The sequence below is a fragment of the Henckelia pumila genome, chromosome 4 (assembly GCF_033568475.1).
Source record: "Henckelia pumila isolate YLH828 chromosome 4, ASM3356847v2, whole genome shotgun sequence".
Taxonomy (NCBI): domain Eukaryota; kingdom Viridiplantae; phylum Streptophyta; class Magnoliopsida; order Lamiales; family Gesneriaceae; genus Henckelia; species Henckelia pumila.
Genome location: NC_133123.1, coordinates 144,306,053 through 144,331,727, shown reverse-complemented (window position 1 = coordinate 144,331,727; position 25,675 = coordinate 144,306,053). Strand labels below are relative to the sequence as shown.

General features: G+C 35.3%; 5 protein-coding genes across 11 annotated transcripts; all 5 read left to right on the top strand.

Annotated features, from left to right (window-relative positions):
• The first annotated feature begins 2,790 nt into the window (after nt 1-2,790).
• On the top strand, nt 2,791-7,168 carry LOC140865858 (uncharacterized). The gene is made up of 6 exons (XM_073270683.1): nt 2,791-2,848; nt 2,981-3,035; nt 4,390-4,525; nt 6,052-6,189; nt 6,261-6,382; nt 6,841-7,168. The coding sequence occupies exons 2-6, from the start codon at nt 2,989-2,991 to the stop codon at nt 6,998-7,000; spliced, it is 603 nt and encodes a 200-aa protein (XP_073126784.1). The 5' UTR covers nt 2,791-2,848; nt 2,981-2,988; the 3' UTR covers nt 7,001-7,168.
• A 419-nt stretch (nt 7,169-7,587) lies between these two features.
• Nucleotides 7,588-14,168, top strand: LOC140864778 (protein CLT2, chloroplastic). Of its 2 annotated transcripts, XM_073269134.1 has the most exons (10): nt 7,589-8,052; nt 8,950-9,095; nt 9,170-9,207; nt 10,224-10,339; nt 11,244-11,343; nt 11,423-11,458; nt 11,561-11,611; nt 12,305-12,428; nt 13,505-13,630; nt 13,775-14,168. In XM_073269134.1, exons 1-10 carry the CDS (start codon nt 7,676-7,678, stop codon nt 13,930-13,932), a joined length of 1,272 nt encoding a protein of 423 aa, XP_073125235.1. In that variant the 5' UTR covers nt 7,589-7,675; the 3' UTR covers nt 13,933-14,168. The 2 variants fall into 2 exon arrangements, with proteins under 2 accessions (XP_073125236.1, XP_073125235.1); XM_073269135.1 differs by lacking the exon at nt 11,561-11,611 and having other exon boundaries at nt 7,588-8,052.
• An 809-nt stretch (nt 14,169-14,977) lies between these two features.
• On the top strand, nt 14,978-18,703 carry LOC140864777 (O-fucosyltransferase 31-like). Of its 4 annotated transcripts, none has more exons than XM_073269130.1 (10): nt 14,978-15,091; nt 15,187-15,249; nt 15,335-15,416; nt 15,658-15,728; nt 15,835-15,923; nt 15,994-16,197; nt 17,001-17,262; nt 17,532-17,759; nt 17,917-18,114; nt 18,294-18,703. In XM_073269130.1, the coding sequence occupies exons 1-10, from the start codon at nt 14,984-14,986 to the stop codon at nt 18,543-18,545; spliced, it is 1,557 nt and encodes a 518-aa protein (XP_073125231.1). In that variant the 5' UTR covers nt 14,978-14,983; the 3' UTR covers nt 18,546-18,703. The 4 variants fall into 4 exon arrangements, with proteins under 4 accessions (XP_073125231.1, XP_073125232.1, XP_073125234.1 ...); XM_073269131.1 differs by having other exon boundaries at nt 14,990-15,068; XM_073269133.1 differs by having other exon boundaries at nt 15,076-15,091; nt 15,187-15,229; nt 18,294-18,702.
• Nucleotides 18,704-19,167: 464 nt separating this feature from the next.
• LOC140864776 (xylulose kinase 2-like) lies at nt 19,168-22,829 on the top strand. Of its 3 annotated transcripts, none has more exons than XM_073269127.1 (11): nt 19,168-19,332; nt 19,512-20,166; nt 20,275-20,363; nt 20,514-20,578; nt 21,034-21,089; nt 21,524-21,644; nt 21,729-21,803; nt 21,872-21,925; nt 22,028-22,134; nt 22,224-22,398; nt 22,481-22,829. In XM_073269127.1, the coding sequence occupies exons 1-11, from the start codon at nt 19,274-19,276 to the stop codon at nt 22,711-22,713; spliced, it is 1,689 nt and encodes a 562-aa protein (XP_073125228.1). In that variant the 5' UTR covers nt 19,168-19,273; the 3' UTR covers nt 22,714-22,829. The 3 variants fall into 3 exon arrangements, with proteins under 3 accessions (XP_073125228.1, XP_073125229.1, XP_073125230.1); XM_073269128.1 differs by having other exon boundaries at nt 22,028-22,122; nt 22,481-22,828; XM_073269129.1 differs by having other exon boundaries at nt 22,465-22,769.
• A 504-nt stretch (nt 22,830-23,333) lies between these two features.
• LOC140866005 (probable mitochondrial adenine nucleotide transporter BTL2) lies at nt 23,334-25,617 on the top strand. The gene is made up of 4 exons (XM_073270862.1): nt 23,334-23,689; nt 23,762-24,065; nt 24,720-25,187; nt 25,288-25,617. The coding sequence occupies exons 1-4, from the start codon at nt 23,370-23,372 to the stop codon at nt 25,354-25,356; spliced, it is 1,161 nt and encodes a 386-aa protein (XP_073126963.1). The 5' UTR covers nt 23,334-23,369; the 3' UTR covers nt 25,357-25,617.
• Nucleotides 25,618-25,675: the final 58 nt, after the last annotated feature.

The following is a 25,675-nucleotide window of genomic DNA, read 5'->3' as shown; positions in this document are numbered from 1 at the left end:
TAAGGTATATTGTTATAAAATCAAAATCTTTTTTCTAGATTGATCGAATAAACTCTGCAGATTCTCTGTTAGTAATAAATGAATCAATTATGAAGCATGAATATTTGGATAAGGTTAATTTTTTCATTGTAACAAAAAATTAGAATATTCGAATTGATTTTTTTTTTGGCATGAAAATATTGACGATGATGTAATTAATTGGGTTCAATATACTCTGACCCATACTTGTAGTTTGGTACTTTCACAAAGCAGAATATTGCTCAACATCCACACTAATTTTAGAATAAATAATTTAATTAATAGATAGAAATAGAAATAGATAACTTTAGATTTATAAGAACTTTTTTAATTCTTCCAGTTTTATTGAAACATTTTTTTTTTTGGCAAAAGTTGAATATCAAATATACGATTGACCATATTAGAATCTCTTAAACATATCCATATGAAGTTGACATCTATCATAATTCCTATAAACATGCAATACAAATCTAATTAAATTTTGAGTATATTTCATTTGAGACGGTCTCGCGAATATTTTGGATGAGGCGACTCTCCATGCATAGAAGAATTTTAGTATTTTAATCTTCTAGGCAACAAAAAAATATGAGTTACATTTTATTATATTTAATCAAGATTTTTATTGTTAAAATAAGTTGACTTCATTTACAAGCAAATAAAAACTAAGTATCTCGATGTTTCAATCTTTTGAGAAACTAGATCGATATTTAATTAAGATTTTTATGGAAAAAATCTATTCACTTTATCTACAAGCAAATAAAGCATAAATATTTTGGTGTTTCAATCTTCTAGAAAAATGAATTCTTATGTAGAATACACATACGTAGTTTGTCAATTTTGACGTTATCATAATAATTGATTTTATAAAAACAACCTCATGGAATTTTTATCAAATGTTTAATATGTACAAACGAAGGACAAAATGAACAATACACACTAAAATACTTTGATATTGGTTCAAACTTTTATAGATTTATTATTATATTGTATTTGTATTGTATCTATACTATTATATAAAGGTTGAGAGTTTTTGAATAATTATTTTTTGATGTGTCATGACACACCAAAAATATTTTCCAATTTTACCCTTTTAATCTACATTTTTCTCCACTTTTTTCTTCTATCTTTTTGAATATATTATCTTCCCAATAGCTAATTTTTAACTACTAAATAATATATTATATTTTATAAAAAAATAATACAATATCTTATATTATATCACACACGTATGTTTCTACCGCTAGTTTGTATAAATTGGCATAGATATAGATAGATTATACCAATTCCAATAGAGGGGGATATGTATAGACACTATAAAGAGAATGCATTATTATTTTATTATTATAATTATAAAGTATAAACGTTTTGCGATGGCATGTATAATGTGTGTTGTTATAAATCATTATAGAAATAGAGAGATGAGTAGAGAGAATTTATGAGATGAAAGAATTCATATGAGAAACTGGATCGATATTTAATTAAGATTTTTATGGAAAAAATCTATTCACTTTATCTACAAGCTAATTAGTGCCTTGAAGAAGTGATTGAATTAAAAAAATTATAAAAAAGTGGGAAAAAGTCAGAAGTAGACCGCGTCTGAAAAAAGATAAAATAACTTAAAATAGGAAATGAGTTATGTTTTATAAGTAAGTGATTTTAACACAAACTTTTACAGAGTTTTGATATGGTGAACACCTATCATGTGTAAGTATGTGTGCACCTGCTGATGTGACGTTCACCTATTGGATGTAGAAGATGCCACGTCAGCGGTGCACACAAAAGTGCGCATCATGGGTGCTCATAATATCAAATCTGAACTTTTACAATATTAGATTTCGTAGAAGCTGAATCAACATCTCATCAGTTTTTTTTTTATTTTAAATTAAACATAAATTAAGACATAATTTAGATTTAAAAAACATACAAAAGGGATTTTTTTAATCAAAAACTAATAATCATTTTTTTTTTCTAGTGACCACATATCATCTAAGGCGAAGAGACTAACACATATTCTGTGATAAAATTTCAATTATTTGATTTTAATAGTATTAGATTTTTAATAGTACAAGTGATTGCCGATGAGACCTGAACCTAGGGGTGCAAACAAATCGAACCGGTTCGCGAGCTTTACGAGCTCGTTCGATAAATATTTAATTCGTATTCGAGCTTATCGAACTCGAGCCGAATTCGAACATGTTCGAACTTTTTTTCGAGTCGAGCTCGAGTCAAAATCATTTTGTTCAATAGTTCGCGAATAATTCGCGAGCCTTAATATTTAATTAATATAATATAATTATATATAAATATATATATACATTTCGAACCTTTTCGAATATTTCGAGCTTTTCGAACCATAATATCCGAGCAATAGTTCACGAATAGGTTCGAATGTTTCGAGTCGAACTCTAACTTTATTTCGAGTCGAGCTCGAGCCAAAATATTTGAAATTATCGAGCTTCGAATCGAGCTCTAACTCGAATATACTCTTATCGAGCCGATTTCGAGCCTTAAAATTTTACCATTATTCGGCTCGATTTGGTTCGTTTGCACTCCTACCTGAGCCTACTGGCTAATGCTGAGACCTTGAAGGCTTGAATCATATGGTCTCAGGTTCAATTCTTGTTAGTTGCGGTCTTGTGGGTAGATTTCTTAATTTATTTATTATTTATTATTATTTAGTTAAATAGGAATCAATTGTATAATTCTCCAAAAAAGGCGGAGACTAGGTTAATATAAATTAGTTGTTTTTATTATAAAGTGCCATCATCATCACCTAAACCTAATTAGAAGTCTCCCATTCTACCCAAATTCCAAGGGTTGGAATCTTGAGGTAATTAATGTTTTTTTAATAAGTGGAAATTGGTTCCGCTGTACCTAACAACATCGTCTCTAATCTATTATTAAACCTCCCCCCTTCTTTCTCTCGTCTAAATTTTGGGGATTTTTCGCACGGATCGTCTAGACGAAAGAATGGCTGTGACATCTGATGATCAAACCACCACCGTCTGCAGCCACTGGTAATTTCCTTCTTGTTTCCGATTCTTTTTATGTTTGCTTTTGCTTTCGTAATTTTTGGATATTGTTAACGTCTTTTGGGTATCATAGAGCGTGAATTATGACGAATAAGTGTTAATTTATGGATGTAATCGTGTGATCCTTCATTTTCTTCTTCAATCGGCTCGCTCCTAAATCAGATTTATTCATTCAATACCTACGTTATTTTATAAGAATCTCAATGCTGGCTGCTAAGTATGTGCTGTTTTGTGCCAGATTTGCGTGATGCTTGTAGTGAACTGTGAGTGTTCTCAATGGTTGTGTTACTGTAGTAAATTATTCTGTCGTATTTATTACGTGAACAATTTTACTTTCAAATTCTACGGGTCTGCAAGCAGACCGTGCTGATTGCCGATCCTCTGTTTTTTTTTTTAAAAAAAACAATTATCTATGTCCATTGAAAAAGGTAATAAATTAAATGAACTGAGTTGGGCCATTTTTGCCCTGCCCTTTTTTGTGCTATCTGATTGCTGTGGTTGTTTGTGCTTTTGGTGTTTTATTATTAGCTTTTCCATTTATGCTTGTTGAGTTGATGAAATATGATGTTGTATGTTAATCCTTATGTACCAGTATACCACAATTCTACATCATAGTTCTATAAGTATTAATAAGGAAACATTCTTTATTTTTTGGTTATAATATTCTCAATTTGAAGGTGGGATTATTAGGTACACTGATGTGGCACACAAGGCATTTCGTGAATCGGTCTTCAAGTTTGTCTCATCATTTTGTTGTCTATTTATCTTCACATGTACTTGATGATCGAAACCAAAATGCTATTTTTTAGATAGAGTGGTATGTTATGTAGGATTTAGGCCCCGTTTGGTTTCAGAAGCTAGACTAGAAAAGCATTTTTTTTTTAAAAAAGTGTTTTTTTTGTTACTAAGGTGTTTGGATGGCAAAATAAGTGCTTAAAAAAGCATTTTTTTTAAGTCAAAATTAGAAAAGCGCTTTTTTTTAAAAATGTCTACCAAATCCAAACGGGGCCTTAGGCATGTCATCCTTTTGCTAACTATGCTATTGGAGTGCCAAAGGATTTATCTGATGCAAATTATATTTGAATTTAGAAAGACAAAATTTATGGTCAGCACTTGTAATCCTTATGAGTCATGTGTCTTCATTGTTCAAAATGTAGTTTGACAATTCAATTTCATTTTAAAAAACGCGTTACATTTTTCAAACTATGAAACGTCGATAAATGCATTGGTGCATTATTATAATTGTTTGAGTTGATATGCTTTGATAATTTGGTTATTTGATATGTCTCAACTTTGGACGTTTTTTCTGATTTTTGTTTTTTGTTTTGGTTATTTACAGTGACAGGGCTATCCCTTCCTCTAATATCGATTTACATTTTGCACACTGCTCCAGAAATCTAGAAAAGTGTAAAGTATGTGGTGATATGATTCCAAAAAAATTATCAGAGGAACATTTTGTCAGCACTCACGCGCCGGTATGCAATACTATTTTACCAACTGAAAACATTATAACTTGATTATTTAGAAGAGCCATCTGTGGTTGCTAAAATCTCTTGATTGCTACTGTTGGTTCCGTGGTTGGATGGTAGATTTTGGTCGGGATGAGTTCCTAGCCGGATAAGTTTTTGGTAGACGTATTTACTATTCGTCAATTCCTAAGCAAGCTGGCAAGACCATTCGACCGCTAGGGAGATGTTGCTACCAGTTTGCATGGGGGGAGTAAAATGAGTCATAGGTAGCTACCATAGAGCTCACATGTCCTTGTTTTTGCGTGGACTTTATCTAAAGTTATCGTATTTGCATATGAAGCTTGATTATATAATTGATATGTTACGTTCCCTATCAAAAATAAAAAAGAAAAAAGATTATATAATTGATATGTTGCTCTAGCGGGTTAATTTCAGTTGTTTGTTTATTCTAACGAACTATATCATTCACGTGTTACTTTATATTTGAATTTTGATGTCACTTTCAATTGGAAATTCTATAAAAATGCTAAACATCCCTCAGCTAAAACTAACATGTAGAGTATAAGGTATCTCCCAATACTAACTTGTGAATAACTGTATCTCATGGACTCCTTTACACGATTCATTCTTGGGCTAATATGGGTCACCATCTCATTAACCATGGGGTAGTTGGCTGTACCAGAGTAAAAAATTACTTTTTTGAAATATTTGAGGGGGAGTTCAAGAGTTTAAGGAGTGACGAACCAGCCTGTTTGCAGCCACAGCCACGGAATAATTGGGTTCGTAGCATTCATTTTGTATGACCATAGGGCCACCTATTGTAGACATGTTTTTTATTAAACCCTATGAAGTCCCTAATCATTTTAGCTAGACAATCATTTCATCCTTCTTCTGTAATGAATATTTTCTCAGCAATCATGCTCTGATATGCACATTTATTCTACCTACCGATTATGACTTGATTTTGTACAAGTCGCATCAATGACTGCTGAAGAATGTTTTGTTTTTAGTTTTTCTCATGATTTTCTGCGGTTTGATTTATAGATTATTCGTGTGGATGAGTCCCTATTAAGGGGGAACTAAGTTTTTGTTAGACCCATTTATCATCTGTCAGTTGCTTTGGAGATCACATTTCTATTCTTTTGCGTTGATTTGATTAGGATAAATTAGTGTGGTTATGTTGATTACGTCCGTATGCACAGACTAAAAGATTCCATTACTATGACAAACTTGAAACTTTCACACAGAAATGTTAGCAATGGCCTATATTTTTAAAAGGTTTTGTCTTTGTCTTTTTTATTTGGTTGAGATCACGATCTTCTGCACTTTTCAATGTGATGGAGATAAAGTCTTATACATTTTCTGACAGCACCATCATCTGCAACATCTATTTAGTCAATTCCCTGATTTTTTTCAGGTTCTCAAATCATTTTAGAACACTTCTTTTGTGGATAGATAAATGGTCAGATAATCGTAAATTCGTTGTTCTCTTCAGTTGACGGCTATTTATGCTGACCTTGATAAATTGGCAGGTGGCTTGTTCTCTGTGCAGTGAAACAATGGATCGTGACATTTTAGATGTTCACAGAGGAGAAAATTGCCCGAGAAGGATTGCGACATGCGAATACTGCGAGTTTCCACTGCCTGCAATTGATTTATTGGAGCATCAGGTAGTCACTTTTGATGATACTGGAAATTGTTAATCATGAGTGATATAATGTGCGTTTCATGTTTGATCCAGGAAGTATGTGGCAACCGGACAGAACTATGTCATGTGTGCCAAAAATATATTAGACTTCGTGAAAGGTATGGCCATGAAAGCAGATGCAGTGGCGTTGTTGATAACACTGCAGAATCTTCCAGGTAAGTAAAATCATCGATTAGTTTATGCCATCACCTTCTACTTTAGGTTTTGTTAGAATCTTGAGTTTTCACCAAGGAAAAAACTGACCCATCTGCTACGAACATGATTAAAAAGGAACTTCTCCATTACAATTAAAAGGTGTTGTCTTTGTTATTGAGGACAATGGAGGATATTGAAAATAAAGGAGGGTGGGACAATTTTTGTAGGATATTCTCATTTTCTTCGTGCACTTGTATATGGTGATGTATTAGATCTTCCTAAAAATGGTAATAATTTTAAAATTTCTAGAATTTCCTATAATTTGAAATTCTAATATGAGTCATGTGTGGGATGACGTAGCATTTATTGTAATTACTCTTTTACCCGATTCAGGCACGTAACTGGCTGTCACATTTCTTGCATTTCTATATATGTAATTTATTATCTGCTTATCTTGTCATCACATATGTCTTTGAAGGAACATGAGGCCACCTGAAAGAGGCGATGGTGCTCCAAGAAGGCAGCAGCGGGAGTTTTCAACGAAACGGCTCCTGTTTACTATTGCTATTACGGGAATTGCAGTTTTGTTAGGTTCCCTTTTTTTCCAGAGGAAACCAGATCACAATCAAGTTCACTGATACCCACCCGAGATTGATCTCTGAGACTGCTGATTCAATTTATGGTTTTATCTATGTTTGTATGAGAATCTGATATTACCATTCTACGACTCTTCGTGTCTAATGTGTATGGATTAATTGGAGTTTACTTACGTAAATATGGTATAAGAAAATTGATTTCATTATCTATTACAAATTTTTTATTCATTGACCGTTGGGTCCCAAGTGATTAGGATATGAATGAGCATTAGCTTTATCTGCCCAATGCTACAGAATATCATTTATTTTATTTTTTTCCATTTATATTACTATTATTATTATTATTGTAATAAGACACAAATGTTCCTGAACCTACAATTTAATTATATTGCAACATTTTTTTTGACTTATTTTCGTTTTGTTGTCAATAAAACATTACTATGGGGCACAAATTCGTCGAGGACTGTCTATCTATCTAATCGTCGAAGGAAGAAAATGTGCCAAAATAGTGGGTAGGTGTGATGATATTGAAGGAGTTAGGTGACGACAAAATACAAGGCCTTATTTGTTATGACCTGGAGGAAATATAATTATTATAATATTATTAAAAAATAGATCGTATATAAAAACAATGCAAAATATCATATAATAATATTCTAGAAAACTTTAGCAAAAAATTCGAATATGTTGTAATTGGTAATTTTTTTTTCCCAATTCATGGATCGTCTTGGAGCTATATCATCACACATTCACCATTCCGTTGGTCGTCGAACTCATTCTGTAACCACCGTCGCCGCCGCCTGTTCAACCTCCGAGGCTCTTACATTGAAGCTCTCCGTCTCCTTTCCGAAGCACCTCAAGATTTACCATAGAAAGACTACTCATGCACTTGTGCATTTGCGCCCGATTTCCGCGAGTTCTGCGTCTCCCCCACTTCCACCCTCCTCAGGTTCTAATGGAAATAGGAAGCTCGTCCTTGTGGCTTGCTCCACGGTTACAGTTGCATTAGCTATTGCGAATCGCGTGCTATACAAGCTCGCCCTTGTTCCCATGAAGGAGTTCCCCTTCTTTCTTGCTCAGCTCACTACATTCGGGTATCTATTTTTCTCGACCGTTTCTAATTCTAATATGGGTTTTAAAGCATGATCACTGGCGCCTGGTGAAACAACACATTTTCCAGTTTAATTTGCACTCCATTTCGACTGAGCTGCGTTCTGGTCAACTTAAATTCTGAATGTTGAAAAAGTGTCACAACTTCGCACTTAAGCTAGTTAGTTAAGATTAAACGAGCATGAAACTTTCAGACAAGATAATAGCAGCTATTTACCTTGTATCTCTTGATTGCAAGAAATTTCAATATATTTGCCAGCTTGCTTTCTATGGGAAAAGGTCAAGTGAAACCAACCCTAAGTATGCTGCATAGTAGTGACGGAATGAATTGAGAAGAAATTGAAGTGCGGTCGGAAGTGATCTTTGTTGGCGTATAAATCCTAGATCTTTCAAGCTGACAGTATGCATTTTTGCTTCCTTTCTGGATTTTGGATAGAGTTCACTTTGTCTAGTTTGTAAGGATGTGTTATAATTCTATTTTTTGGCTTTTACAGCAAATTCATGAGATATGTGTCAAATACGGCAAAAATATATCATGTTAGGCTTTTCTGCTTCAGGATTGGGACATACTATCATCTGATTATTCATGTGAACTATGATTAACCACTAACCTTTGAAACATAGCAGTTAGTCATTGAAAATTTAATGGAAATTAAAAGATGATGGTTATTTATTATACACAGGTGGGTGGGTATGTAAGCCACTGTGACCTACATGATATCTGCATTGTTCCTGATGAGAATCTCACCTAGATATGCAAAAAATGAGGAAAAAGGATACCATGCTAGGATTTTTTCCTATTATTTACCTCCAATTTATCATGAATATAGAAGTTAGTAATTGAAAATTTAATGAAATTCATGGTTATGTATTATCCACAGGTATGTGGCTATATATTTTTCTGTGCTATACATGAGGTACCAGGCTGGCATTGTCACAAATGAGATGCTCGCTTTCCCAAAATCACGTTTTATAATTATTGGTTTCCTAGAAGCTCTTGGAGTTGTTTCTGGAATGTATTCTGGAGGTATAAGACATTACAATTTTTACCAGGTTTTTTCTTACTCTGCCTCCGTACTGAAAGTCGTGCATCTTTTACAGCCAATCTTCCCGGACCAGCTATACCCATATTGAGTCAGGTGATTTGACTTGATCTGCATGTTAAATTTTAGCCTCTGATCCCTCAGTTCAATGCAATTAATTTTTTAATCAATTTATACATATTGTATGTAAATTCAGTAAATTTTTTAGGTGTCTTTGAGAGACATGTAATTTGGACAACAGTTGGTGGTGGTATTTTAGTCAATGAAATTAGTGGGAGGCTATGAGTTGAGGGGAACTTGCAAAAAGACCCTTTTCTTTTCAATTTCTAAGAGGAACCTTTTTGCTGGGTGAAATGTGCAGACACTAAACTATGTCGCCTGGGCATCATGTAAAGTTACTGATGATTGCTAAAACTTGCACCTCTTTGGAGTGGGGGAATCATTTTCATGGGCTGCAGTCTAAGCTCTGTACTGAAGTATTATTTATATTGGACAATCAGTGAAGTTTTGTCTCCTGGGGGTAGGTATTCAAATGGATCATGTAATCTCATGTGGGGTGTCTGCTAGGGCTTATCTTAAATTTCTCTCATCAGTCAGAGAATATATACCTTTTTTTTTGTGACATATGGAACTTGGTTCAAACAAAAGTTCAATTTGAATGATTTATACAGGTTTTCATGGCATCAATTGAAGGTTCGGAATCACTTGTTTTCAAAATGTTCCTCAGTTGTGAATTACTGAATTATTTGATTCACGAACTCCTATTCTTTGAACCTAGCAGAGTCCTTTTATTCTTGAAGTTACACTTTTTAGCAAGGCTTCCATCTTTAGAGGTTTCCAGACTTGCTTTAAACAAGATTCACCGTTTTCTGAATTTTGATTAGAAAACTGCAAAGAAGCCGAGTCTTCATTCGATCCTTGTTATTTACCTTGATCGTCAAATTAGTTATTACAAAATTTTCGGGATGTTTTTTCTTTGAAAGTTAGTTCTAGATGATAACTAACCTATTTTATTGTCTCAATGCACATAGCATTAACTATAGACAAACGCAACCTTGTTCAAATGAAAATTCATTGTTTCATCACTGTTTTCTTCGCAACTTTTACTGCAGACCTTTTTAGTATGGCAGCTGACTTTTTCCATGCTGCTATTGGGGAGGAGTTACTCGTTGAATCGAGTTGCTGGATGCTTTCTTGTTGCTGCTGGGGTTGTATTGGCTGTTATGAGGTTTTATTTTTCGTCTTTGGATAATTAATAGACACCTAAAGTGTGAATGAGCTTATTGGCATATGCATGCCTTTGGTTCTTGCTTGTAAAGTTATTCACTCAACTAAAATAAATATATACAAATAACAACATGAGGTTTTTTTTTTAAAAAAAAAATTCCTGAAAGAAGACTTCCAATTTTCTAGATAAAGACGTTGTGTTGAAGTCATTTTGTTTTTTTGTATTAAGAGGGCCTTTTTTACATGGATAAAAAGAATCAATTTGACATTTAGAGGATGTTTGTCAGAGCTTATAAGCTCTTTTAAACAACGTATAAGCTGTTTCAGAGCTTATATGCTCTTTAAATTTGTTTGACAAATTTTTTGTCAAACAACTTATAAGCGATCAAAATAAGCTGTTTTTAAAAAAATTTAGGTCACCCCTATTTTTTTAGAAAAGATCTTATTTTGATATTTTACTTCTTCATATTATCCTTATATATTTTATTAAATTCTCACCACGCCCTCTGTCAATTTTTTGTACATAATTTATCAGTTTTTTTTTTCTAAATTAAAAGTAAAAATAGTTTTATTTTTTTAATATCTATTTAACATATATGATGAATTTAAAATTATTTTTGTATGTATATTACTATTTACATACTTTCATAGTATTATAATTTTTTTAGTAATTTCGACAATAGAATGATCTTATAATACCAAGCACATCGTCTTTAACTTGTTTATAAGTTGTTTTTAATAAGCTTAGCCAAACATACTCTTAGAAGAAATAGCTGGAACAGGAAAGAGAGTATAACGATAATTCCGATAAATGTTTCTTTGTTATTGGAAGCTTGTGCATAATTTGTTCTTCACACTACAAACTCTCCTGATTTCTTTGTAATATTTAAATCTCGGGATTGCAGTGGATCAGAACAAGAGCAAATCCTCTCTGGAGTCGGAATAGTGTGGCCCTCATTGATGATAGCGTCAAGCGCTTTCCAAGCAGTCGCTTCTATTCTCAAGGTAATGAATGTATTATCTTTAGACAACTAAGGTTGCTCCTTGAAATAAATCATTTTCTGATATCAGCGGACATGTGCAGGAATCTGTTTTCCTCAATGCGGCAACCCAACTCAAGGTAATGGAACCATGCAATTTCCCCCTTCTGTTTTCTCTCTCTTGTGAACTGTCTTGATTATAATTTAAATTCTTCTCTGTATTTGTGGTTGTGTTAATAAAGGGAAAACAGCTGGACATCTTTGTCGTCAACTCCTTTGGATCTGGATTTCAGGTGTCTTCATTATTGCACAAGGATATCATTTCATAATCATTCTCAAATTTTTAATGGTGTGTCCACCATATGCATATGTGCTTAGTATGCACATGTAAAACCTTGGAAGTGCATTGTATGCCAATTTGGGAATCCTTTTTATTCTTTTTTGTTGTGGGTTTATCGAACACCGTTTGTGTCTGGACAAGGCGTTTGACATGGTCCACTCTCAAATTCAATAAAAGGAAGGAAAGTACATGATAGGGGGATTTGACCAATTTGGGAGTCCCAGTAACCAGAAATGCAGCAAGAAAGCATGAGAGTTTCTTGAATTTGCATGCATCATGAACTGTGGAGATAGGTTACTTAATCGGTATAAAGATGGAGGTGGTTTCATGAATTTACAATGGAAAACTTTGTTTCCAAATTGGAATATTGATTTTTGAATTGTTTTTCATCATTTATTTTTATCGCCCGTCATCACCTGGTGAGCCATTTTTGAAAATAGCCTTTAAAAAAAATCTTTGCAGTTTAAAACTTTGGACTATAACCCTGATCAGTTACTTTAGTGAAAGGAGCGATGTAAACTGGGTGCACCCTCCATTCATAAATATTAGATAAAAATATGAACTTGTGACTGTATCTTTAGATCTGTAGGCGTTTCCACATTTGATCATTGGAATAGCAATATTCACTGTTTACTTTTGCTTGTAGGCGGTTTTTGTGCTACTCTTTCTGCCCTTTTTGTCAAACTTGAAGGGCATACCATTATCTGAACTGCCCTCGTACTTGAAAAGTGGTGTGGCTTGCTTCATCAATATTGGAGCCAATACAACAGGTAATATCTTTCATTGGACCTCAACATTTGAAATTCTCACGTTGCCCTTCCAGTTCTGATATCCTTCGGAAAAAGTGTGTGTCTAGAGAGGGTACCCCGTTGGTCTTTACTTGATACACCAGCTCAGAAACTTACCATGCTCGTCATTTTTTTTTAATTTTCTGAAAGTTATGGGCGGTCTTTCTGGTGGGAAATCAGACGAACTAATATTAGCAGAGGTGGAGGCGAGGATGGGGGTATGGTTTCTAAAAAAATTATTTACAAGATTTTTATATAAAAATAAAAAAAAAGTTGTATAAAAAAATGTAAAGAAGGTTAAAGTAGTATACATTTTGTTTATGAAAATTCGTGGAATGAATGTTGTTGGTAATGATTACGGGTTAAATATGTTGATGTTTTATTTAGATATTACATATTGTATTATTGTAGAATTTAGTAATAAGCATTTTTGGAAAATAATAAAAAGTTGAATATTATTATTATTATTATTTTGTGAGTAAATGTAAAATCGCTATATTTGTTTTAAAGATTTTTGCCCCTCTTGAAACTTAGCTCCACCCCTGAATGTTAGACAAAGTAGGGAAGAGAACAAAAAGTATCTTCCACGGCATTTAAACTTAATAATGGGTAATGGCTACAAATTTACTTGCATAATTGAGTAGATGAGAGCTGGCTATCTGCATCGCCATGACAAGCTGTGAGCTGAGTCTATCTACTTACCACTTACACCAACAATTACGCCTGGAGGACGTCTTTTCAATTCATCGGGTATTTAGAACAAGCTTATGATTTGCAGTAATTGTGGTGAAGATCTATTCTTTCTGTGAGCTGGAAGCCTTTTTGCCTTTTTAAAAATAATTTTCTATCGAAAATGATTATCTAGGTTTCGGAAGGTATAACTTAAGTCACAAGGACGGACACTTTGCTAGCCCTCATCCGAACTCTGATTGTTAATAGTTTATCTGATGCATTTATGAAATTCTTTTTCTTGAAATAAGTATATTACTATGTTCATTATATCACTGAAGCTTGAAGATCATCCTTTGTATTACTTATCCTCTTTTAAATTATGCCAGGCTGTGATGGAGCTCCACTGCTACCACTCCTCTACGTAGTGACCAATATAGCTTTTAACATATCCGTACTCAATCTTTTAAAATTTTCGTCGGCAATTGTTTCGTCCCTTGCTGTGATGTCATCAGGTACTCTCATCAGTCATCACTGCTAACAGATGAATTAAATTACATTGCTCCCTTCCCTTGAATAACCCTTGGCAGTATGAATTAATTTATGTCAAATGTGCCATACAACATACCCATTGTAATAAGTTCGCTTTGGTCTTGTAGTGCCAATCTCCATCTATATACTTTCCTGTCCATTGCCGTACCTCCCAGAAGGTGTGAGCTTGAGCCCTTTCTTCGTTTTGGGAAGTGCTGTTCTTGTGATGGGACTCGTGGTTTACAATGTATCTTGGCCTTCCAAGCACGACTCGGAGGTTTTGTGATAGTAGTGGGTGCACTTGGTGTGAAAATGGATCGTGTGTGGTTTCTTATTTACTTACTATATGTATAAACTTGATATAGCCTACGTTTTGTTTTAGTGCAATGGGATAAAGATAATGATAATTATTTTGGGCGGACATCAAACATTGGCACCGATTCTTGGTTGTATTTTCCATTACTTTGGTTGTACTTTTTTGCTTAGCACCATTGGGTTCAAGGATAATTGTTTATGTTGATATTTGCGGAGTTCACATTTTCTGTTTAAGAATTATGATATGACATAAACTATGCAAGAACAAAAACTTGCTGAAACGAGAACAAATTTAATGTTATCCTAAGCATATTCTAGGGGTTCTCCTAATTTATGGAAAAAACGATGCTACAAAGGATCATTATCTTATGTCGATCATGCACTCTACTAACAAAATTGCATACAAAAAAACTTGTTAGCTAATTGAATGTGAATATAGTTTCATTTTCAGGGGTGGCAAAAGAAACTTTCACAATCTATTTTTCTATTTTATTATTATTATTATTATTATAAAAAGAGATCGTGACACCTCAAATGTGGCTTATTTTTTTAGTTATTGATTATTGATTAATTGTGCCTAATTATATATATATATATATATATATATATATATATATATATATGTTTATTAAAGGGAAAAGAAAATTTTAAAAATAATGTTGACATTTTTTTTGGGCTAATTGCATCCACACCCCATGTGAAAAGTCTAAAAGACATAAAACCCCCTAAGAAATATTAATAGACTAATGCATCCTCTGTTTTTTAAAATGTAGCACATTTCACCCTATGTTATACAAACTCAGACACATTTATACCCTCTCATAAGGGTTTTTATGCTAATTTTTTTAAAACATAGGGTTTAACATGCTATTAATTTTACACAAATTATATTATGCCTTTTAGACTTTTCACAAGGGATGTAAATGCAATTAACCTTTTTTTTTTCTATATTTTATGTTCCGCTCTACCGGTAAATATTTACTTGTATAGGTTTTTCTAACACACAGTGTGACGAAACAAAGATGAAGAGCAAAATATTTGCATTTTGCCCCCTCTTATTCCTCCTCCTTCCGAACTTTTTCCCTTCCCTCTTCTCTCCCTTGTCCCGTGCGTTTCCTTCACTCCTCTCCGTATGCAACTCTTCAATTTCTCACTTTTAGTTTCATTTGCATTCTTTTTTAACTCTGAATTTTTCATTGGTTTTATTTTTATTTTTATTTTTCAGGAATGGAATGCTCCGAAGCCCATGCACTTGAATTTACTGAATGGTGCTATGCAACGTGTGATTGTGCGCTTGTTTTCCTCTTCATGTATTTTCCATTTACTTCGAGTGGATAAGTATTGATCTAATGCAATGGTTTGTTTGGGAACAGTTTGACGATTATAGATCGAGGGTGTGGTCTCCTTTACCTGATCAAGGGTTGAAGCCATGTCAGGACTTCTCCAAGTCTCAGAGTACGTGATTCATTAAATTATTATTGTGTTGGAACGTAATGCCACCAATATTAGGATAAAAGGTCTCTGTTTTAGATTTTCTTTCCTTTTTTTCTCCTTAAAAAAAATAATTCGATAAGAAGCACTTCTAATTCTGTAATTCCACTCCTCTGATTTGAAATTCCAGCACGAGTTTAAAATTTCATGCTGATGGTTTAGATATCTAACTTTCGTGTTTTGAAATACTGCCGTCGTACCTAAGATCTGCCCAAAAGATCCAGGGGTTATATTCAGGTGTTTCTCGACGGAGGACTGAATCAACAGAGAATGGGGGTATGCAATAATTTTTTGTCTTTTTTAGTAAAGCAATAGGACTAAATACAGTTGCATATCGAACTGGTAGTTTTATTTCTTCTTATTATTTTTTCTTTCTTCAAAGATTTGTGATGCCGTCGCCGTTGCTAAGATATTAAATGTTACACTGTTGATCCCATACCTTGAAGTGAATCCTGTGTGGAAAGACTCAAGGTATCTTTTTCTGAGCCTATATTTTGTTTTCAAACTAATAAGTCACCTCTAAAATGAAGTTGTGTCTCAGTTCTTTCACAGATATATTTGATGTCGATCATTTCATCAATGCTCTGAAGGATGAAGTTTATATAATTAAAGAACTACCAGCTGAATACTCTTGGAGCACCAGGGAATATTATGCAACTGGCATTCGAGCTACTAGGATAAAAAATGCACCAGTTCATGCATCTCCGTCATGGTATATAGAGGATGTTCTCCCTGTAATAGAGAGGTATGATCATATCTTTTACTGAACCTTGCAAGCTTACCCAATCAATTTAATTACATTACCCAAGATAGGGAACTATGACTGCGTACCAACAACAATAGTCTACTCAATCCATTTCACTACACAAGCCTCATAGCCCTTAATTGGGAAATTTGATTGCATACCCACTATATTTTACTGGTTTTTCATCCATTTCTTCATAGAGTGCATGCCCACATGGGGGACTCGAGTTTTCCTACATTTTTTGAACCATATAGTATAGTCCCCTTTGTACACTGGTTGCTCCAATTTTTGTTCAGAAATCATATGATAGGCAGTTTTTACATTTCTAAATTCGTGTTATGTTAGAAAAAGGAAGCAGGGCCAGCCAAAATAGATTTGTATGTGTAACGTGGATGCCTACAGTATATCATTTTCCCTGTGCAGGAATCATTTAAATTACTGTTCATCGGAAGTGAATGCAATGTGAGAGTAGTTGATGAACTCTATGCATGCTAAATTTTGTCTCCAAGTAAACCATGGAGACATAAGATTAGGTTGTGTCCAAAATGACCAGGCAAATAGGCTTCTTTGATTGTGTTTTTTAACTAGGAAGTTCTGAAAATCAAAATGGGTCTGGCAACATATACTGGCGTACCCACGCCATAGAGAAACACTAAACAAAGCTTTGTGACTTGCCTTTTGCATGAACACTGATAAATAACTTTTGAAGTAACTATAAACATGTTATTGTGTTACTAAACTAACTTGATTAGACTCACATTAATTTTGTTGTTTATCTGGTTGATTCCTCTGCTGCTATTCAGTTATGGGATAGCTGCTATTGCCCCTTTCTCTCATCGATTGGCGTTCGATGATTTGCATCCAGACATTCAGCACCTCCGTTGTAAAGTTAACTTTGAAGCATTAGCTTTTGTTCCCCAAATCACGGCATTGGCAGGGGCTCTCATTGATCGTCTACGAAACCCTCTGAGTGCAAAGAGAAAGGGAGAGCACATGAACAAGCTGGAGGGTATGAATGGCATAGAAGCCGGAAAGTATATTGTATTACATCTTCGCTTTGATAAAGTATGACCTTCAATCTGCTTTTACCGCTTATATTTTTCCATTACAATGAGGGGCCTTGGGTTTGGCTAGCACCTTTCAAATTAAACACTTAGTGGATTCTGACTGATTACTTTTTTGAAAAACCTAGGTTTAGAAATACATGTTTTTTTCTTGATAATCTTGGCGAGTGTTAGCCCAATAAATTCTGTTGATTACCTGAGTTTTGTTGATTGTGCCTGGTTCACCGATTAGAGTTGCAGGGTTGAAACTTGGAATTCTGTCTTACATAGGATATGGCTGCACATTCAGCTTGTGATTTTGGTGGGGGGGAAGCTGAAAAACGCGCTCTAGCAAAATACCGTCAAGTGATTTGGCAGGGTAGGGTTCTCAATTCTCAGTTCAAAGATGACGAATTAAGAAATCAAGGACGCTGTCCATTGACTCCCGAAGATATTGGACTCTTGTTGGCTGCTTTAGGATTCGACAACAACACTCGCCTATATCTTGCCTCACACAAGGTTGACTTTTGTCTTTTAAGTTTCTTGAAAGTTATTTGATTGAAGATTGTGATTTCAAGTGGTTTTATCTGCATGTTCTGGCAAAATGAATCTGTGCCTTCACTTGTCAGCAAGTCTTTACTGATGATGATATGATTATTCTTTGTACTGGGCTTAGGTATATGGGGGAGAGGCTAGGATCTCAGTCCTCCAAAAATTATTCCCCCTAATGGAGGATAAGAAAAGCCTTCTGTCAGCTGATGAGCGTGCTCTAATTGACGGAAAAGCTTCTTTATCGGCTGCTGTAGATTATCATGTGAGTATGCAGAGTGACGTATTCATATCTGCTTCTCCGGGAAATATGCACAATGCACTGGTAAGGTCTGCAAACTCGATCACTAAAAGATTTTATTATTATTGGATTGTTTCTTACTAGATTAGTTGACAGATATGAAATCAAACTGTTTGGACCTGCTGTTACCTGTAGAATATATACGTGGAGTTTGCAAATTGTCTTTCTGGGAATATAAATTTGACTTATTTGTGAATTCCCAGTTGGGCCATCGAGCATACAAGAATTTAAAGACTATAAGGCCTAATATGGTGTTACTTGGGAAGCTCTTCCTCAATCAGAGTATGGAATGGTCTGATTTCCAACAAGCGGTGGCTGATGGGCACAAGAACAGACAAGGGCAGATCCGGTTGAGAAAGAAAAAGCAATCCATTTACACATATCCGGCTCCTGATTGCATGTGTAAGGGCCGACTGCAACGACTATTTGGAGGGCTTACTTCCTTGGTACAATGATGGAGGTCCTGTATTTGGGTTGCTTTTATTCTGCACTTTAGTTCTTTCCCAACTGCTTTCGACCATATCTTGATTGCACGAGGGAAATTTGTAACATATTGCAATTTGAGCGACACAATTTATCTTTTTTTTTTTCCACCCCATGTTTTTTTTTTGAAATAATCCACCCCATGTTTTTAACCCTGTTAACTACGATAAGTTTGCACATATGCCGTTGTCAGCTGGTTGATACAGTTAATCAAGTGCCCGTGAAATGTTTAAACCAAGAGCTGCACGCTTAAACTGCGAAACCATGAATCAAGCCAGCACAATCTCATAGTTTTTAGGCTACTAAGTTTTGATGCATACTTGCAATAACAGTTATCTCTAGGGAATAACACATCGATGAAACTGATGCACTACCAAAAATAAATAATAAGCATCACATCAAATAAAAATATTGATAAATTAACTATGAATTAGTAAATATTAGTTCTCAGGGAAAACAAAATTTAAGATGTAAGTTCTCTTGTGGGTCCTCTTTTCATAATTTTTTCTTAAAAATAACTATTTTTATAAATCCAAAGCATACTGTTAAGGGGGTTTGGATTTAATTTACAAAAAAATAAAGTATTATTTGATTGTCCTTGTGGATAATTTATATTATTTCACATTTATATTTATATATTATTCTACAGTTCAAAAATATCAGTAGTTAATTTTATTTACGATTTCGTAATAAGTCAGCAATGGAGGACTACTCTCTCCCGGAGGACTCTCTGTTCCTTGGTTTTGACTGTTCTACTCAGTGAGTGTATCTTTGATTTTAAACTATGTTTTAATGCCCATTGGTCAGCTTATGAACCAGTACAATTTCTTTATGCTTTCGTGTTCATATATAATGGGCTTGATTCTTTCCTTTGGGGTTTTTGATTCATTTGTAGTAAATGTTGAATCTTGATATGTTTTAGACGACTGTTTGATTAGGTCACTGAAAGCAACGGTATTAGATGCAAATCTCAGAATATTTGTTACAGAAGTCATAAATTTTGATGCTGAATTGCCCCATTATAAAACTAAAGATGGCGTTGTCCGTGATCCTAATGTCAAAGGGAGGATTTTTTCGCCCACTTTGATGTGGGTGGAGGCATTGGACCTAATGCTTCAAAAACTCGACAAATTGAAATTGGACTTTGGGAAGATTATAGCCGTTTCAGGTAGTGCGCAGCAACATGGCAGTGTGTATTGGAAAAATGGGAGTCTGAAGGTATTAGCATCATTAGACTCCAAGAAGTTACTGGCAGATCAACTTAATGGCGTGTTTTCAATTGAGGAATCGCCTATTTGGATGGACTGTAGTACCACAGAACAATGCAGAGCTATCGAGAAAGCTGTGGGAGGTCCGTTGGAATTGTCTAAGCTTACTGGTTCGTGTGCGCATGAAAGATACACTGGCCCGCAGATACGCAAAATGTTTGAGACACAACCGAAAGTTTATCATGATACCGAGAGAATCTCTGTTGTTAGCTCTTTCATGGCATCACTTCTTATTGGAAGCTATGCTTGTATTGATCAAACTGATGGAGCGGGGATGAATTTGATGGATATTAAGCTTAGGAATTGGTCTAGGATCGCATTGGAGGTCTTGTTTCGCAACTTCTTTGTTTCCATTTGAGGATTATAAAACTTAAGGTTGTAATGGTAAGTTACATTAGTTTGTTTATTTCTGGTCTTTTGTGATTATTTGTAGGCCACAGCTCCAGGGTTGGCTAAAAAGCTTGGTGATTTAGCTCCCGCTCATGCTGTTGCTGGTTTCATATCGAACTATTATGTGCAAAGGTAAGACAAAAGAACTGCGGTCTTCAAGATTTCCAATTCGAAATTAGAGATGCTCTGATCTCATTATTCTGGTAGACTGGCATATATTGATCAGTGAGCATGTGGCGAATACCAATTAATAACATGGCTGAAGTTAAAAATGTTTTTCAGATTTCAGTTCAACAAAAACTGTAGTGTCATTCAATGGTCTGGGGACAACCCGAATAGCTTGGCAGGTGATGACAAATTACTTTGTGGATGCAATTTTTTTTCTTCAACAGACGTAGAAATAGTCTTGGTGTCTTTGGTAGCTTTGAGGATAAGGCCAAATATCTGTTGCTATATCAAAGCTTCTAGCTGGTTGTGTAGATGCAATTTATATCTTTTAAATCATGCAATGACTCGAACACCATAAATTTGATTGCTGGCTTGTGAGACTCAACTCTTGCACCCCGACAATTTCCCGTGCTTGTAATTTTTGGGAACCTAATATGATATTGACTTTGGTGGCTCATGAGTCTTATACCAAAAGTTATATTTAGTGGTAATTATATGATGCAAGTTTATTAGATGGTAAAAAAGTTCAAATACCATGTTTCAACTATGCTGGGAAGAGAAATGCCTGAATCCCAAGATACATTTTTTAACTTTCCATTGCTGGTATGATTGATCTAACGAATACAAATGATAGGTTTGACCGTCAATACTCCTGGAGATCTCGCAATTAGCCTTGGGACTAGTGACACTGTAAGTTGTGAATCACGCACAACCTAACTCTTGCTTATCATAAATGGTAAGATCGTGAATTTGAACAAAATTGTTTTAAGTCACGCTTAACCATCTTCGTATTGACACAAACTCATGCTTTTTAATGCCTACACGTCTGTTGTTCTATTAGAATGAGTTGACGTGGGTCATGTAACAATGTTCATTTGTCCCTTGATCTGGGATTCTCCACTTAATTTTTGTTTGCCATCATTTCCCATTTTTCATATATTCATTCCGTTTTCTTTACATTATCTTGTCAACCCTACAAGATCTGATAGCTTGGCTTTTCAGCCCTTTTTCTGTTGTGCCTGAGCAATTTCGCATTATTTTGCTTATTACTGACATATGAATGATATATTTTTGTGGGTTCAGTTTGAAAAATGTATATTGATTCATGATCATCAATATCTCAGGTGTTCGGGATAGCCACCAACTGCAAACCAAGTCTAGAAGGACACACTTTTCCTGATCCAGTGTCTATGGAAGACTATATGGTCATGTTGGTTTATAAAAATGGATCTTTGACTCGTGAAGGTACATTGCTAATATATGATTTTTAGGCGTCACAAAAGCATTATAAAAAATTCATGTATGTAATGTTTACATCAACTGTTGTAGATATTCGTAATAGGCATGCAAATAAATCTTGGGAAGTCTTCAATTCACACCTTCATGAAACACCACCTCTTAATGGTTAGTTGAGTTTCCAAGTATGGGTTACGTTTTTTCCCTCTTGGCTTCTTATCCTGCCCATGCTGTAGGTGGGAAGATAGGTTTCTACTACTGTGAACACGAAATTCTTCCGCCACTCCCAAGTGAGTTTGCTTTAACAGATTTTAGTACTGTGAAGTATAAAGTAGAATTCTGGGCCATGTAGTTTCTGTTTCTTTGATTCCTTAGTCATTAAACATATTCAGTTGGGCAGCATCGTTACATTCTTGAGGAATTTGAAAACGATGCTCTGGATGGACTAGTAGAGCATGAAGTGACCGAGTTTGATGGTCCTACGGAGGTTTGTATAATTGTATGCAAAGGCACGCTCTTCGATTTCATTGACTAGAATAATCTGAGATCACTTCTATACTCTATCTATATATATATATGAATGTGCAGGTTCGAGCGTTAATCGAGGGACAGCTATTGTCCATGCGTGCTCATGCAGAGAAAATTGGAATGGCATCACCGCCGAGGCGAATAATAGCCACTGGTGGAGCATCTGCAAATAAGTGTATCCTAAGCATGATGGCGTCCATTTTTGGGTGTGACATATACAGTGTTGAAATGCCTGGTAATCATGTTAAAATAATTTTTGAAGGAGGCGGTTGGATTTGAGATAATTCACGTGCGATTTCAGTGTTGTTGGTGGGCAGATTCAGCTTCTTTGGGGGCTGCATTGAGGGCGGCGCACGGGTGGTTGTGTCAGAAGAAGGGAGATTTCATAGCCATCAAAGACATGTACATTCACAAATTGGAGCATACATCCTTAAGTTTGAAGCTTTCTGCTTCAGCCGGTGATCCGCAGCTTGTTGCAAGTTACACTTCATTGATGAAAACAAGACTTGAGATTGAAAAGCAACTGGTTAGGAAATTTGGACGTGTGTGATGGATCCCCACAAATTCCAAAGTATATCTAATGGATTGTAATTAAAAAATAATGCTGCGTATGCATTATATTTTATAAGGCAACATTTGGTTTTGAAGGCTTGGTCAATTTTTTTATTCTTTGCAAAGTTAAACCTTACAAGAAAGAAAGAAAGAAGCACAAACTAAAACATTTTCTAACGTGAGCTACATATATAGATAGACTAGACCCCATCAAATATTTTTTTGAGATTCCGGCTGCCGGCCGATGGTAGTTATGAGATTCATCATATGCGTTAGGCAAGCTAACTTTATTGCTTATGACATTGCAAAATTTGCTTTATCTTCTTCGAGTCGTGTTTCTTGGATTGACTCTGGTTTCCCGACCTACAAGTTGTATTGTTTGATAATTCAGATCAATGAAATCTGTTTTAATCTAAAAAATAAATAAATAAAATTTTGAGATTCAGCCCCATTAATGAAACGGGTTATTTGTCACAAAGAAGCTTGTTAAGACCCGTACCCGATCCATATCCGCTTGTTCAGACACAGAGACGAGGTGGGCTTTGTAATTGGCGGGCCCGAAGCCCATCTACCTACGTCTTTCTTTCTTTCTTCTGCATTATCCACCGGCATCTCCATTCCATTCCTTGTGCTCACTGATACGTACCAGCAGAAATGGCACAAGTTGCCACCAAAAATTCTCCCTATAACAATGACGATTTGATATTCTATTCAGGTGGATTGTTCATCGATGACAGTACAATTCCTTCTTCAATTTACACTGGATTTTCTGGGAACATTCCTTGTTTAGGTCGTGGAAAGTGGCAGACGCGAAAGTGTGATGAGTTCTTGTGTCTGAGCTTGTCGGTGAATAGAAAAGATGGAGTGGTTAGTATTGTACCTGGAGAAAATACACAACTTAGGTTACGGGGTCGCGGCGCCGTGAACACCACCAAGCATTTATGGGCGGGGGCTGTTGCCGCTATGGTTTCCAGGTGCCTCATCTTTCTCTTGGTTTCTTCTTCCCAATTTTACTACATTTATGCTCATTACTGTTTCTGAATCAGAACGTTTGTCGCTCCTCTTGAGAGATTAAAGCTAGAATATATAGTTCGGGGTGAAAAAAGGAAGCTATATGATCTCATCAAATCAATAGCTACGACTCAAGGCTGGCGTGGATTTTGGAAAGGGAACTTGGTTAATATTCTGCGTACTGCTCCTTTCAAGGCTATCAATTTTTGTGCTTATGATACCTATAGAAAGCAGCTTCTCAAGTTGTCTGGGAATCAAGAGACCACAAATTCCGAGAGGTTTCTTGCTGGTGCTGCAGCTGGTATCACGGCTACTGTACTATGCTTGCCACTGGATACTGTGAGTGGCAATTCATTGTTTGCTTCTTTTATTTTATATTTTACTGTTGCTGACGCAGTACGTTTATCCTTTGAAAATTCGAGTGATTGTGTTTATTTGTTGATGAAGGAACATTGCTCTAGAGGTTAAATTGTGGGTTCTGGAGGTTAATACGATAAGTTGGTATTGATATCTTGGTTTTGATGTACTTTTGAGATGTCAGATGAAACTAATTTCGCGAACACCACTTACTGATTCACTGATTGTAGTTTAACTTTAGAAGTAAAGTTTATGTAATGGAGGTCCAATTGTGGCTTCAGCTTCATCAGTTTTGACTTTGAGTATGTTAATCTAGGGAAAGAAACAGGCACGTTGAAAATGGGAAGTAAAATGATTTTATATTTCGAGTGGAAAAAGAGAGAGGTGAAATTAAATTTCCCATTTTGTTTTTGTTAAATACAGAATGTTTAGCTTTAGATAAACTTTAAACCGAAGATGCCTGGGAAATTTGCATCGATTATGTGCCATGAAAGAGGATGAACTTGCTTTTCTTTTGCAATGATGGCGAGTGGCGAAGGCTGGAAATTCATGCCTAATTCACTGTGTGTGATGTGGGCTTGCCTTAATTTTCTTGGTTGGGTTCATGTTCTTGATGATAGCCTGTGCATGTTTCAGATTCGGACTAAGTTGGTGGCCCCTGGTGGGGAAGCATTGGGTGGTGTAATAGGTGCTTTTCAGCATGTAATCCAAAGTGAAGGGTTCTTTTCTCTATACAAAGGATTGGTGCCATCCATTTTGAGCATGGCACCGTCGGGTGCTGTTTTTTATGGTGTATATGACATACTAAAATCAGCTTACTTGCATTCACCTGAAGGAAGAAAAAGAATACAGAATATGAAGCAACATGCCAAGGACTTAAATGCTTTGGACCAGCTGGAGTTGGGACCGATCAGGACTTTGTTGCATGGTGCCATTGCTGGTGCTTGTACGGAAGTTGTCACCTATCCTTTTGAGGTTGTAAGACGGCAGCTCCAATTGCAAGGCCGTGGATCAAGATTAAACACTTTGGGTACATTTCTCAAAGTAATAGAGAGAGGAGGTGTTCCTGCTCTTTATGCTGGCCTTTTTCCTAGCTTGTTGCAGGTATATCTTTCAGAATCATCTGTACCGACTTTTGTCTAGACTTTCTACAAATGAATGGAACTATAGAAAATTGATCATGCGTTTGTTTGTTGTCATTTAGGTATTACCTTCGGGGTCGATAAGTTACTTTGTTTACGAGTTTATGAAGGTAGTGCTGAAAGTGGAGTAATAACAGGATCTTTCCAGATTATTATATTATTCATACGTCGTCATCCATTCATTCGGCAGTCACACAACGCTGCAATGTGCTATATCCTTCTCGAGCAAAGCAAAGGCTCTTTCAATACGTGTTCGAAGTTGACATGAATGGACAAATGGTGCGGTACAAGGTTCCATATGTCAGGAGAACCCTAGTGGCGTCCGTTTTAACACATTTGTATTGTACATAACTCAATTTTGTTGAAATGAAATGCTAGTATTTTTGTGTTTACTCCTGGGTCCTTTATCATTATTATTTGTTGTTTTGATTTTGATGTAATTATTAAATT